Consider the following 14,331-nt stretch of genomic DNA (forward strand, 5'->3'; position numbering starts at 1 on the left):
CCAAGGTCTGTCTGGAAGAGCTGGGGACCCCCCCGCCTCCCTTCCTGCGTGAGAGCAGGCTCTGCCCTGACACGTCTCCCGTCCTGGTCCTTCGATGCCTCATTCTCCCCGCTCAGCTCTAATGGGCTTCAGCAGCGGCAAGGACTCACGGTTCCTTGGGCTAGTGCAAGAGTCTGAGATCACTTAAAACATAGTGACAGCTGGGTGCTCCCTCTGGAATCTGGCCTGGTGGTCTCACCCTGCCTCCTGCCTGCACTGTGCCTATAGAGGGCCCCCTCTAGTCCTGTCTAACATCATGGGAGGGCGGCGCACTGTTCCCTTCAGCCGATGTGTGAATGCCATCTGGGATTCCATTCCACTCCAGGCCACCCTTTGGAGAGAGTGAGGTGGCATTCCCCATAGTCACATCCTTGTTCCATACCTGGAGTCAGAGGGATTCTTCCCTAGTTACCCACTAGAAATAGCTGGGGAACTTTAAAAAGTTCTGGTCCTGTAGCAGACTATTTGGATCTGAATTTCTGGGGTGGTTCCTGGCCTTCTGGATGTTTCGAAAGCTCCCCAGGGAGTTGGATATGCCTCAGAGTTGAGACGCTGACCTGTAGACTGTGGCTCAGGTGTGGTCTCAGCCAGGCACCGCAATCCCTTCCCTTTAGGGGCTTTTGAAAGTATTCTTGTCATATTAACAAGGCTGTGCCCCTGGCATCTTATGAGCTGCTGTTGATATCTGGGGCAGAACCATTCTTTGCTGTGTAGGACTGGACTGTGGGATGTTTAGTATCCCTGGTCCCTGGCTCACAAGATGCCAGGAAGCTCTAGCCAGTAGCTGCTGCAGCTGGGCCTGCACATTCTCTAACCATGATTTAGAATCCTTTACTCCAGTACTGGCTACCCCCGGTTTTCCCTTTTTTGTAGAAATTAGACGACCCCTGGTTCCAACCAGCTGGATGCAAGTCACAAGTTTATGGTTAATAGGTCTCAGATTCTAGAGAACTGCCCCCAAAATACAATCCAGAGAAATCTAATGTTCACATATGGTCCAGTCTCAGTTCACGCTTCCTGGTGTACTGTCAGATGCAAAGAAACACAGTCTGGAAACCTGCTGAAAGATGGCTGGGCTTGTAAGAATCATTGTGGAGAGAATCCCTGAAGCCTATGCACAGGCTGATGGCTGCAACGAGAAACTATCACATTTTCCGCTGTTTGTAATGTTTAATCATAAAGAAGATTTAGAAAAAAGTATAGCTATAGTTCCAGGGTCTCTGCCAGCCTCTTACAAGCATTCTATTAGGGAGCCCACATTAACCCGCCAAGTGTGTATTATTGTTTCAGAGGCAACAGGCTCTGAGTGGTTGGATGGCAACACTAATGTCACACAGCAAAGAAGGGGCAGGGTTAAAATTTATTTGCTAGTTTAAAGCAGACCCTTTGGTCTGGGTGCATCTCTGTTCACAAGAAGATAATTATTTCTTGACTTCAAGATGTTTCATTGTGATTACATGAAGAAATCTCTTACAGTCTTGAGAAACTGAAAGTCTGCTTTCTGTTTTAAAAGTTAGCTTGGATTTTGACATTGTGGCTCTCATAGAAGGACTCAAGTTTAACCAGAATATCTCTAGACAGAATCAGTATTAAAGCTATGGGACTTCACGCATCAGGGCTAGAGTCCTTGTACCCGCCCCACCTCCACCCAGCGCCCCCATGGTGTTCACCTGCCCGGCCTGACCTGGCTGTAGACGCCTGCAGCAAGAGAAGCAGGCCTTTCTCACACAGGCGTGCCCCCTCTTAGCGGAAGGCTGAGGAGCCTCAATCCTCAGGTCCCCTGGCGGTCCTCCTACTGCCTGGACCTGGCAGAACGTCAGGGTGTTCTGGTTCTTTTCAGGATCCGTGAGAAGGAGTCGGCAGTGGTGTGCCCTGTGATTGATGTGATTGACTGGAACACTTTCGAGTACCTGGGCAATGCTGGGGAGCCCCAGATCGGCGGTTTTGACTGGAGGCTGGTGTTCACGTGGCACACGGTCCCTGAAAAGGAGAGGCTCCGCATGCGGTCCCCCATCGATGTCATCAGGTCGGGCGCTGCTGCTTTGGGTGCCTCACTGCGTCTGGCCAGCTTGCCAGTGAAGGCCCTCGGGAGGGGTGGTTAGCTGTTGCCTCTCCTTTCATTTTCCAGAGTATTTGTTTATCTTTGATAAAAAATCTTTTCTATACATGTGGATTTTGTATTGTTATATATATTTTAATAATTTTGGTAAGTATGTGTAACATAACATTTACCCTTTTAACTGCTTTTAAATGCACAGTTCACTAGCGTCGTACACATTCACAGTATTGTACAAGCATCAGTTCTGTATATTTCCATAACTTTGCCATCACCCTGGGTGGTTGTTGTTTAGTCGCTAAGTCATGTCTGATGCTTTGTGACCCATAGACTGTAGCCTGCCAGGCTCCTCTGTCCATGGGATTTCCCAGGAAAGAATACTGGAGTGGATTGCCATTTCCTTCTCTAGGGGAATCTTCCCAATCCAGGGATTGAACCTGGGTCTCCTGCTTGGCAGGTGGATTCTCTACCACTGCATCACCTGGGAAGTCCTGTGTAGAAACTCTGTACCCATGAAACAATACCTCACCTTCCTCCCCTCCTCCAACCCCTAACTTCCCATCTCTGGGTTTCCCTCTTTTATGTACCTCATATAAGTAGAATCGCACAATATTTATCCTTTTGTGTCTTGTTTCTTTTCCTTAAGAAGAATCTTTCTGAGCAGTGCCGCCCAGCCTGGCTCCTGCCATCCTCTCAGAACTCGGGCTCTCGCCTCTCATCTCTGTCTGTTGTCTGTGCTCCTGGAAGTTCAAGGGTTTCACTCACCCTTAGGCCTTTGGTCATGCTCCTGTCTTCTCGGAGAACCATTCATTCCTCTTCTGGGCTAAATCCCCTTTGTGCCACAGGCCGTGCCTCCTCCGAGAAGCTCAGCCCTGCCTGCCTCGTGGCTTCTTCTGTATTTCCACAGGGTCCCAGGTTGACCTCAGTCACCCACAGAGTTCCGTGTTGCCTTGTCCGATGTCCACGAGCTTCCCCAGGGCAGGGCCATGGGGTAGGGGCTGTGGGGGACGTCCAGCTGCTGGCCCAGCTGAGCTCCAGGCTAAGAGAGCGTGAACTTGGGGTGTGCTTATGTGAGTGAATGGACTCAAGGCTTCTAGTAGAAACCAACTGTGATGATTTCCTGCTGCTTACCTCGAATTATGATTCACATGCTTCTAGATCTCCAACGATGGCTGGTGGGCTGTTTGCTGTGAGTAAGAAATACTTTGAATACCTGGGGTCTTATGATATAGGAATGGAAGTTTGGGGTGGAGAAAACCTCGAATTCTCCTTTAGGGTAAGTATGGTCTTCTGTTCCCACTTGTTCTTAACCTGTTTTTGTCTCTCTGGGAACGGTGGCTTTGGTAGGAGAGCCTGGTGGACTTTCCCTCTATATTGGCAGTCTGTCCAGCAATCCCGAAAGAATACAATGGCACAGGCATCCTGTAAATACTCTTAAAATATACATTTCGTAGATTTGGGGCTGCTAAAGGTCTTGGGAGTTATCTAGTTCTCTTACTCTACTGAGGGAGGGATGGCGGGTGGAGGGGGAAGTGACTGACTCAAGGTCACTCAAAGAGTGCGTGACAGATCCGGCACTTAAGCACAGGCGCCTGCCTGCAGATCCCATGCCTTGGAGCCTTGATGGGCTTGACTGCCTGATAAAGTCGCCTCTTTATTTGGCACGTGCGTGCTAAGTCACTTCAGTTGTGTCCAACTCTTTGCGACCCCATGAACTCTAGCCCACCAGGCTCCTCTGCCCATGGGATTCTCCCAGCAAGAATACTGGAGTGGGTTGCCATTTCCTTGTCCATTTATTTGGCACAGTGACTTTCAAACTTTGACACATATGAGATTTGTTAGGGAAACTTGTTAAAAAGGCAGATTCCTATGCACGGTCTCCGGAAAGTCAGATTGGATGGACTTACGGTGGGGAGTGGGTGTCTGCATTTTGTAACAAGCCCGCACATTGCTCCTGCTGTGTGTGACACACACATGCCCCCCTGGGAAAGCGTCAGCATTCGGGGGGGTTTCCTAGGTAACTGAATCTTGCATTTTAAGTATCAAAGCCTTATGTCGATGTTCGTGCTTTTAAATGGAAAATTTTCAAATTGAGGAATATCTTATGTGGTTTGCTGCTTTAAAAGAATTAATAAATAAGACTTTGGCCCTCCACTGAGGACTCACGCCTCCCCCCATTATAAGCACCAGATGGCAGACCCACTCCAGTGCTCTTGCCTGGAAAATCCCAGGGACGGGGGAGCCTGGTGGGCTGCAGTCCATGGGGTCGCTAAGAGTCGGGCACGACTGAGCGACTTCACTTTCACTTCTCACTTTCATGCATTGGAGAAGGAAATGGCAACCCACTCCAGTCCTCTTGCCTGGAGAACCCCAGGGACGGGGGAGCCTGGTGGGCTGCCGTCTATGGGGTCGCACAGGGTCGGACACAACTGAAGCGACTTAGCAGCAGCAGCAGCTACCTTTGGTCATATGTCCATGAAAAGGCTCCAGATGACTGTGTGCTGAGTTTTGGGGTGTGCTTTTAACACTCTTTCTGCCTCTTCCCTAGGTGTCAGGCTGCTCTGCCTGCCTCTAGAAGCTCTTCCTTTCCCCCTTCCAAACCTCTCTTCTTACTTGCTGCTTTCCTATCTTCTGTGGCTGGGAGACCAGGTAATCAGCCTGTGCTTTACCTAATAAGTAAGTGAGTTCCCAGTGAAGTCCACTGTGGGTGCTCCTAGCCTTTGTGCATGGACTTTGGGGTCTGGGTCCCGATGACTTGTTTGTCTTTGGGGCTGTTTTCTTGCTCTTTGACTGCATCCTGTGTCCTGAATATCCCGGGGACGTGGCCCCCTGCCTCATGGAGGGTGAGGTTTTGGCACTGTTTGCCATGACCTCTGTGTGCGAGCCTCCTTGCTGTAGGCGTTGCGGGCCAGCAGCTCGAGCCCCGCTCAGCCCCGTGACCCCGCCTCCTCCCCGCTCTGTGCGCAGATCTGGCAGTGCGGGGGGACCCTGGAGATACACCCGTGTTCGCACGTTGGACACGTTTTCCCCAGGCAAGCTCCCTACTCCCGCAACAAGGCCCTGGCCAACAGTGTCCGCGCAGCTGAAGTGTGGATGGATGAATTTAAAGAGCTCTACTACCATCGCAATCCCCAGGCCCGCCTGGTGAGTCCCCCTGCACACCCACACTCCTTCTGGCCGCATCCAAACAAAAGCAGCTGATTCTGGCCTCCTCCTGTGGTAGATCTGGTTCGAGAAATAGAGAGGAAATCAGGTGCTCACAACCCAAGAGGAAAACTGTATTCCTTCACTTATAATACACAACAGACAGTTGATTCTCACTCCTCACCATAATTATGCTCCATACAGTCACCGAACCGCAGTCACTAAATTTGGGACTGACTACTTAGCCATTGATCATGGGGGAAATACAGGATTAGGTTCCTGCAGGCCTCTTGCAGATAGACATTTTTATCAACGGATCTATACATAACTTGGTTTTATGTGTGCTTCTGCTTAAATGATCTATTTAACGTGTACTGTTGATTGGTTGCATTGAGCTCACACCCAGGTGAATCTCATCTGACACACCCCTTTTCTCCCTCCAACACATCACGGCCTTCTTGCCCTCGGAACACTAGACAGCCCTAACTACTCTTGGGGGCCATTTTAAACAGTGGCGTCACCGACACAGTACAGAACAGTCTGAAAACCATGGTGCTGAATAGTAAACAGGGCACTTGCTTTCAGGGCGAGGGCTGAGATATAACCTCAGTGGGAATGTGCACACTGGGGGACTCTCATGTCTGAGAATGACCGTGAAAGCGTGGAGACGCCGCAAGCATTGATTTGAGTGTTAAAAATAACATTTTAACAGAGAGCCCCACTGCCACTCACAGGCCACCCTCCGCACACGCCGGGACGGGCTCCCACTGACCTGTGTCCATGAAACTAAGAGGCCATGTGGCAAGACCGGAAAGTTGGCTCCAAGGCCTCTTTCCCGGCCACTTGATGCGAGTCTCTTCTTGTGAATCTCTGCAGCGGTCCTTCAGGGTAACTTGGAGATTTTCCTTTTGTGGATGAGAAAACTGAAGTTCAGAGAGAGAGTGATTTGAGGAACTTGCCCAAGGGCTCGTTGCAGACGTGGGAGAACTGGGTCCACTCCGGCGGCACGCTCTCTGCTCTGCGGAGCCTGTGGACACCCACCTTGACCTCCGCTGTGGCCTTTCTCTGCCTCTGGGCTACAGGGTCACTGCTTCCTCTGTCTCGCCCAAGGCTGCAGGGTAGAAATATCTGCTCTTCCCTGTCACCCAGTCTAAAACCCACAGATCGATCCCTCTTTCTGAGGGTTCCCAAAGAATAATATGTTAGAAAGAGGGGCACTCATGCACCTTTTGTCTGAATGCCCAGTGGCAGAGTGTTGAAATGGATATTTGGTTGAAGATGAGGACACAATGACTCTCATTGAAAAATGAACTTCTGGAAAGCAAGCAGAAACGAAATTTTATTCAGACTTTTTCCTTATTGTTATCATTTTGTTGAGTATTTTGACTTGTCAGATTTTAATCATTTGACATCGTAACACAGGGACCGTCCTATCGCTGCCTCAGCATTGCTCTCACGGTTGTGCATTTGCTCTGCTAAATAGATGCTTGCTTCATTTGATTATTCAAAAATTCGTAATCCTTGGTTTTGTCCATAAAACAAGTATTTATCATTGTAGCCTTTTGCTCTTACTATAGGAAGAATGTATTTAGACTTGAATAGATTGGGCACATGAGAAAGTTTTCATTCATAGTTACCTCTGGGATACTTACCTGTGTTTAGAAGTGAGTGCCCAGGTATCGGGGGTAAAACTGAGAACACTCTGACCTACGTGTGCGCCTGACGCGCCGCTGACCTCTGACCACAGGGGGCCGGGGATGCCCGTGCAGCCCCTGGATGCAGCTCCTGACCCCTCAGCAGGGGCTCTGTGTCCTTCCTCCCGGCACCCCGCCACACCCCTGCAGCGAGAGCGCCTGGGGACGTCTTTGTTTGGGCAGCAGTATCTCCTCCTGGGGTGCTGCCACGCTATTTCTCGTCCTCTCTGTCCTGTTCAGGCCCCGCACACAGTTGGTGCTCAATAAAGGCTTCCTGGGTGAATGAAAGTCTTTAATAGGAAATGCTGTGCCTTGCAGGGGCTCACCGATTTGTCCTTTTCTCAGGAGCCCTTTGGGGACGTGACAGAGAGGAGACAGCTCCGTGCAAAGCTTGGGTGTAAGGACTTCAAGTGGTTCCTGAATACCGTGTATCCAGAGCTGCACGTGCCCGAGGACAGGCCTGGCTTCTTTGGGATGGTGAGCGAGCTGGGCCTACGCTGGGCAGTGTGCTCCTGGCCTCCAGGAGCGACCGGGCCTCCGGAGTGACCAGCCCTGCAAAAGAAAGGCCCCTTTGTGGGGACAGCTGACCTCCCTCATATGCCTCCCCCTTCTCACCCGGTGTCCTGCTTTCTCCCCTTGAGTGTCTGGGCCTCAGGTCCAGAATGTCAGCACTGGAAGCATCTCACAGTTGGTGAGTACAGACTCCTGTTTTACACATGGAAACTGAGGATCAGTTGGTGTTTCCAAGTCTTTTTAAACTAACTCCTTATCACATGACTTCAAATCTCAATAACTGGACCAGTTACTAATTCCCAACTCAGGGATCCTCAAAAGCCATAGTAAGGAGGAGGAGTCACTTCTGTTATTTCAAAAAACCTAGAAGAAATGTTGGTGGGATGAGGTCAACTAACGTGTCCAGCACCTTTGGCTTTTGCTTGGAACTCCACCAACTCAGGGAGGCCTCCTCGACTCTGTGGTGTTCATCAGAAGAGCTGGTGTTCCATTCTGCAAGTTTTGATAAATGCAAAGCAGGGTATTTTTAGTTTTCATTATAAAAATGTTCAAACATGCAGAAATGCAGAGAGAGAGAGTGGTATAATGAACTCTGTCCCTGAGATTCTGCAGTTATCAAGATGTTGCCTCTTTTGCGTTCCCTTTCCTCTGCTTCACCCTCCCATTGACATTGTGACCCTGAATAAAGTTAAAGATTCCTTTGAAGCTCTATTTATTTATAGAATATATTTCACTAAGGAGGTATACTCAAACACACTATGCTCTAAAATCATTCTTTAAGGCTATCACCAACTGGATAGATTCAGCTTAATTAATCAATTAATTAATTCATCTAATAAAGTTTTAATCTTTAGGGATTTCTCCCTTTTCTTCTTTAGCTTTTTTTTTTTTCTTTCTTTCCAGATTCTGTAGTAGACCAAATCTTTTGAACATAGGAACCTCATCTGAGGTTGAGATCCTTTGGTGGTCAAGAGTGCCAACTTGGCTTCATAACATTTGAGCTCTTTTAAACCTACGATGCCCTGATTATTCACCTGTCCTGTTCCCAGGTTCCTTCACAAAGTTAAGGGACCTCAAGAACATGGAGGTCTGTGTTTTATGAACCAGTGGATTATGGATTCCTTCTTTCTATATGGCTCAGTCTTATTCCCAGAACCAGGCTAGATAAAGGTGGAGAAGGGCCAGGGCCAGAGTGGGGTTCAGAAGAAACCAGTGAAGGTTCTTTAAAAGTGAAAGTGTTAGTCAGTCAATTGTGTCCACTCTGTGACCCCATAGACTGTAGCCTGCTAGGCTCCTGTCCGTGAGATTCTCCAGGCAAGAATACTGGAGTGGGTAGCCATTCCCTCCTCCTGAGGATCTTCCCGACCCAGGGATGGAACCTGGGTCTTCTGCATTGCAGGCAGATTCTTTACCAACTGAGCCACCAGGGAAGGTTCCTTAAACTCTCTAGAAAGGGATTTGGAAGGTACTTGATGCTAGGAAAACTCGAAGATGGGAGGAGAAGGGGACGACCGAGGATGAGATGGTTGGATGGCATCACTGACTCAATGGACATGAGTGTGAGTAAACTCCAGGAGTTGGTGATGGACAGGGAGGCCTGACGTGCTGCAGTCCACGGGGTCACAAAGAGTCGGACACGACTGAGCGACTGAACTGAACTGAGTTTCTCTCTGGAGGCTCCTGGAAGGGAGGTTGGAGCATGGAACCTTTCAGGTCTTTTTGCTCTTAGAATGATTAAAGGGATTTAGATCCAAAAGTACCTTAGAGATGACCTTAGATTAGAGAATATTGAGTGATGGAGAGAGCACTGGACTTGGAGTCTGAGGTCCTGGGTTCAGGACTCAGGTGTCTCCGCTTGCGTGTTGCATGACCTGTGTGCAAACCACTGGCCCTGTATTATCCTGTCCTTGTGCTCCACACTGGTGGACTTCTGAGAAGTGCCAGGTCTCCTAACTGGGGTATCCTCTGAGGATAACGTAATGTCAGGAGCTCTTTGGTACCCAGGGCTTCCGAGGTGGCTTTAGTGCTGAGGAACCCACCTGCCAGTGCAGGAGATGCAAGCAATGCAGTTTGATCCCTGCGTCAGGAAGTGGAAGTGGCAACCCGCACGAGTGTTCTTGCCTGTGAAATTCCACGGGCAGAGGAGACTGGTGGGCCCAGTCCTTAGGGTCACAAGAGTCGGACAGGACCGGGCACACACTTGGTACAGATGTGAGGGGACAGCCCAGCTATGCTGGGCTAGTAAAGAAACAAGGCCGCACTGATGAGACATGGGGGAAGGCCAGGCAGCCCACCCCAGTGCTCTGGCTGGAGAATCCATGGACGGGGGAGCCTGGTGGGCTGCCGTCCCTGGGGTCGCTAAGAGTCGGACAGGACTGAGCGACTTCCCTTTCATTTCTCACTTTCATGCATTGGAGAAGGAAATGGCAACCCACTCCAGTGTTCTTGCCTGGGGAATCCCAGGGATGGGGAGCCTGGTGGGCTGCCGTCTATGGGGTCGCTAAGAGTCGGACAGGACTGAGCGACTTCACTTTAACTTCTCACTTTCATGCATTGGAGAACGAAATGGCAACCCACTCCAGTGCTCTTGCCTGGAGAATCCCAGGGATGGGGAGCCTGGTGGGCTGCCGTCTATGGGGTCGCTAAGAGTCGGACAGGACTGAGCGACTTCACTTTAACTTCTCACTTTCATGCATTGGAGAACGAAATGGCAACCCACTCCAGTGCTCTTGCCTGGGGAGTCCCAGGGACGGGGGAGCCTGGTGGGCTGCCGTCTATGAGGTCGCACAGAGTCGGACACGACTGAGGCGACTCAGCAGCAGCAGCAGCAATGAGACATGAAGCAGTGTGAGCTCTCAGGCCATAAAGATTTCATCTCTCTGCTCCTCAAATTTATCTTCCTGAAATGTTTATGAATCATATGATATCACTTAGATATGGAATCTTTAAAAAATTATATAAATGAACCTATTTACCAAACAGAAATAGAGTCACAGATGTAGAAAACAAACTTAGGGTTACAGGTAGGGAGAGCAGGGGAAAGGATGAACCGGGAGATTGGGGTCGACGCGCGGTTACTATTGTATAGTATAGAACAGATAACTAGTAGGATCCCGCCATATAGCACAGGGAACTCTGCTCAGCGCTCTGTAGTGACCTAGACGGGAACAGAAACTGAGAAAGACTGAATAGACGTGTGTGTGTGTAACTGATTCACTTTGCCGTGTGCAAACTCACGCGACAGTGTGCATTAACTTCACTCCAGTAAAAGTTAACTTTAAGAAATGGGGGTTGTGATTCCTGCCTACGGTATAGAACGGGAAGCACGTTTAAAGCTAGAAATGAGAGGGGCTCTCAGCTCTGAGCCTGGTTCTTCAGGCCGCCGCTCCTGTCCCTCCGTTTACCTGCCGTCACGGCCCTGGGTGGAATCTGCTGTGTGTAAACTGGACCAAATGCCGCCTTTATGTTTTGCTTAGCTCCGGAACAAAGGACTGAAAGGTTACTGCTTTGACTATAACCCTCCCAACGAGCACGAGATCACAGGACACCAGGTCATTCTGTACGGCTGTCATGGGATGGGTCAGAACCAGGTAGGGGCTGCTGCCTTAACAGCTTGACCTTCTCAGGCTGAAGGGCAGTGGACGGCGGGAGGCCCTGTGCTCAAGGGATCTTCGGTGTGGGCCTTTAAAGAGGGAGGTGAGGGGAAATCTGTGTGCTTTTAAAATGGTTACTATATCGCTTCTCGGCCTTTTGGCTAAGATCAAGTATAGTATCTGTTCTTATCAGTTTAATATCTGATACATCCTCTATTCGAGGACAATATATTAAATGGATTTTTGGGATTAGGAGTTGGAATAGGAGCTTGCTCTGTCCACTCCACGCATCGACCTGGTATTGCAGTACTTCCAGGAATGGTGTACCCCCCTCTGGGGGGATAAAAAATAAAAAAAACCTAAAACAGTTAATATGTGATTTCTCGTTATAAAGGTAATATATGCTCATCATAGAACATTTAGGAAATATAAAAAGTAGAAGCAAGTAGTAAATGACAAGACCCAGAATGACCACCATTATAATTAAGATATATTTACTTCCCATCTCTTTTAATGCATGACCTTGGGATTATGTATTTTAAATAATTGTTGTAATATCTACATGTTTTATAATCTCTCATGTCCATTACTTAACCATACTTTTCGTGTGTTGTTAGACATCCTTTGAGAACATCATCCATAACAGCCTCTTGGTATTCCTTTGTGTGACTGTATTAATTACTGTTGAGGAAACCAATTCCTTCCTCCCGGTTTTTGTGATTATAAATAACCCTGCTGCTAACATCTTTGGTCAGAAAGAAAAAATGAAGGAAAGCAAACAGCAGATCTGCATTTCAGATGACTTATTCAGAATTAAATCTTACATGGAATTATAGGATTTGATATGTAGCGCCACATTGCAAAGCAATTTTTAGGGCGGTTTCCTCAGTCAGGGCCCAGGTGGGTATGTCTGGGTTAAGTGCTCAACTGCAGGCTGGGCAGGGGAGCAAGACCTGGAAGGTCTGAGAACCGGAGCAGGACCCTGGCCTGAGGAGCAGGCACACTGCCGGCGGGGCCAGGGAGGATGCAGGAGAGAGCAGAGCGTTGGTTTTAGGCATTCAAAGCCTGCTGTCCTGAGTAAAGTGTCAGATGCTGGAGACGAAGGGCGGGCCTTCAGATTTTCCTCTAACCTGGAGTCACTCCAATTCCGTTTAAATATTAGGCCCCATTATGGTCAGCAGTAAACTTTCATCATTCAGACCTCTACAGCCTTAAGTTTTTCAGGTTCTTCAACCCCGTTTAGAATAGCCCTCCTCAAAGGTGGCATCGTCAGCGTCACCTGAATTCCCAGACCCACCCCATCTAGTCTTGACTGGTTTTCGGGGGAGACTCGTTTGAGAAGCGCTGCTCCATGTGCCTCAGGAGCCTGTCACCTGTGTCAGAATCTCCTGGAAGCAGGGGGTGGAGCGGGGGGTAGATGGGCAGCTGCGTGTCTTGTTAGAAGTGTGAAAGTGCAGCTTCTTCGGCCCCATCTCAGACAGAGGGAATCCTCATTTCCTCTTTGGGACCAGGGCCCCGAGTCAGCATTTTCCCGAGGCGCCGAGGGTAAGGAAACCGTTGCTCCGAAGAGCAGGTCCTCCCGTTAGCCATCCTCTGCTGTGTCCAGCGCTTTGTGGTCTCCAAGGCATGGTTGCATCCCCTTTATTTCGTGGGAAGGAGGAGGAAAGGACTACAGAAAAGGAGGGGAAGTGGCTGGTCAAGGCCCCAGAGACCCCTCAAGGGCTGGAACCAGTCTGTCTTCTTTCCTGCCATTCTGCACCAGCCCGGGGTTAGGCACAGCAGGTGCGGGGTGACCCAGGCCATCCCCACCCTCACGCCCTTGGAAATGAGAAGGGCCCCTCCGTTCACGTTGGCTCCACACCCCTCCAGAGGTATACAGGCTGCTCCGGGGACACAGGCTGGTGTTGGGACCCCAGCACCCAGCCCCGGTAACCCCAGGTTCTCCTTCCTCTTTCTAAAGATTGCCCTCTTTGCACATCAGAGGCTAATTGGTGCATGTTGGCTACTCCACTTCTAGTTTTTCGAATACACATCCCAGAATGAAATACGCTACAACACCCACCAGCCAGAAGGCTGCGTGGCGGTGGAGGCAGGAACAGACGTCCTCATCATGCATCTGTGTGAGAACACCACCCCAGAGGACCAGAAGTTCATCCTTCAGGAGGTAGGTGGCCCAGCTCACGCCTTCCTTCTGTGGCTCCCCATCCCGTGGACTGCAGAGAGGGTGGTGGAGGTAGAGTGAGTCCCTCGTACGTCTCAGGGATGCGGCGCCTACAGGAGACCAGGCGCTTCACAGTGAGCCCGAGGGGTCCCGTGGCCTCCGCGCCAGAAGCCCTGCCCTTCTTTCCTCCCTGTCCACCCTCTCAGTTCTCCTGTCCCCCTTACGCCTTGAGCTGTGGCTGCCTGGAATCGGAAGAGGCGCTGTCCCCGGTGCATTTGGAGATCACTTGGGGTTCAGGGGTTCAGATGAATGAAATAAACCCCCAAGTGTAAGGACATGGTATTAGACTCAAGATCAAGCCACTCCCGTTGTCTGAGGCTCATCTTTCCCAGCTCTCAAGTGGGGACAGTAATTGAAGCCTTATCTGCCTCTAGTGAAGAATAGATGTGCGGCCAGAAAGAGTCTTTGGAAACTGTATAGCTCTACACTGTTAACTTGCCACGCAGTAATGAAGACAGCCTCTCTGATGGAGTTGGTTCTCCATCAGAAGAGTCACTGCTGGTTTGGAACTGGGAGTTATTTCAGGTCTGAGAGGCACTACCTCCTCCACGTTTGTAAGAGGCTCATGGTGGGACTCATACATCAGTCATATCTAGTGACTCACTAAAAAGCACTTGAGGACGTAAATCCGAAGAAAATAATTCAAAAGAAAGAGTTAGTTCGCTTTTATCTCCATGAAGAGCTTTCATTCCCAGCCTGCCCCCAGGGATGGAAAGATCCATCTGTACTACTTATAAATGAATTAATTCTAATTAGACGTTAGAATATGTTTTATTGTAGAAAATGTTATGATCAGCAATGAAATTCTCAGGTTTCCTAGAAAAGTCAGGCACTGTTGTGCTAAGTGATACAAAAAGTAATAGGGAAAATATTTCTGTTAACCCCAAAAGTTTTGCCCTTCCCTTCTTTCTTCCAACAGGAAGCCTTTGTAAGACCTCAAAGAAGAGTAATGCAAGGTAGAAATCATGAAATTGGTTTGAAATGCCATTAAAATTTTATCTTAAAAATCTTAAATTTCAGTGGACGTTTAAGCAAATTTCTTTAGAGGGGTATGAGGAAGGATGCTTTATT

General features: G+C 49.3%; 1 protein-coding gene and 1 non-coding gene across 2 annotated transcripts in view; both read left to right on the forward strand.

The window, feature by feature from the left end:
• Positions 1-14,331, forward strand: part of GALNT12 (polypeptide N-acetylgalactosaminyltransferase 12) — a 33,903-nt gene that overhangs the window by 15,690 nt on the left and 3,882 nt on the right. The window contains exons 4-9 of the mRNA XM_065908014.1: positions 1,880-2,065; positions 3,254-3,371; positions 5,063-5,239; positions 7,279-7,410; positions 10,923-11,036; positions 13,057-13,203. Of these exons, the coding sequence (XP_065764086.1) occupies positions 1,880-2,065; positions 3,254-3,371; positions 5,063-5,239; positions 7,279-7,410; positions 10,923-11,036; positions 13,057-13,203 (874 nt within the window). The remainder of the gene's footprint in view (positions 1-1,879; positions 2,066-3,253; positions 3,372-5,062; positions 5,240-7,278; positions 7,411-10,922; positions 11,037-13,056; positions 13,204-14,331) is intronic.
• LOC136148809 (U2 spliceosomal RNA) lies at positions 11,181-11,371 on the forward strand. The gene has a single exon (XR_010659580.1). It is a non-coding gene; the product is annotated as a U2 spliceosomal RNA (small nuclear RNA).

Source organism: Muntiacus reevesi, chromosome 17, assembly GCF_963930625.1.
Source record: "Muntiacus reevesi chromosome 17, mMunRee1.1, whole genome shotgun sequence".
Lineage (NCBI taxonomy): Eukaryota > Metazoa > Chordata > Mammalia > Artiodactyla > Cervidae > Muntiacus > Muntiacus reevesi.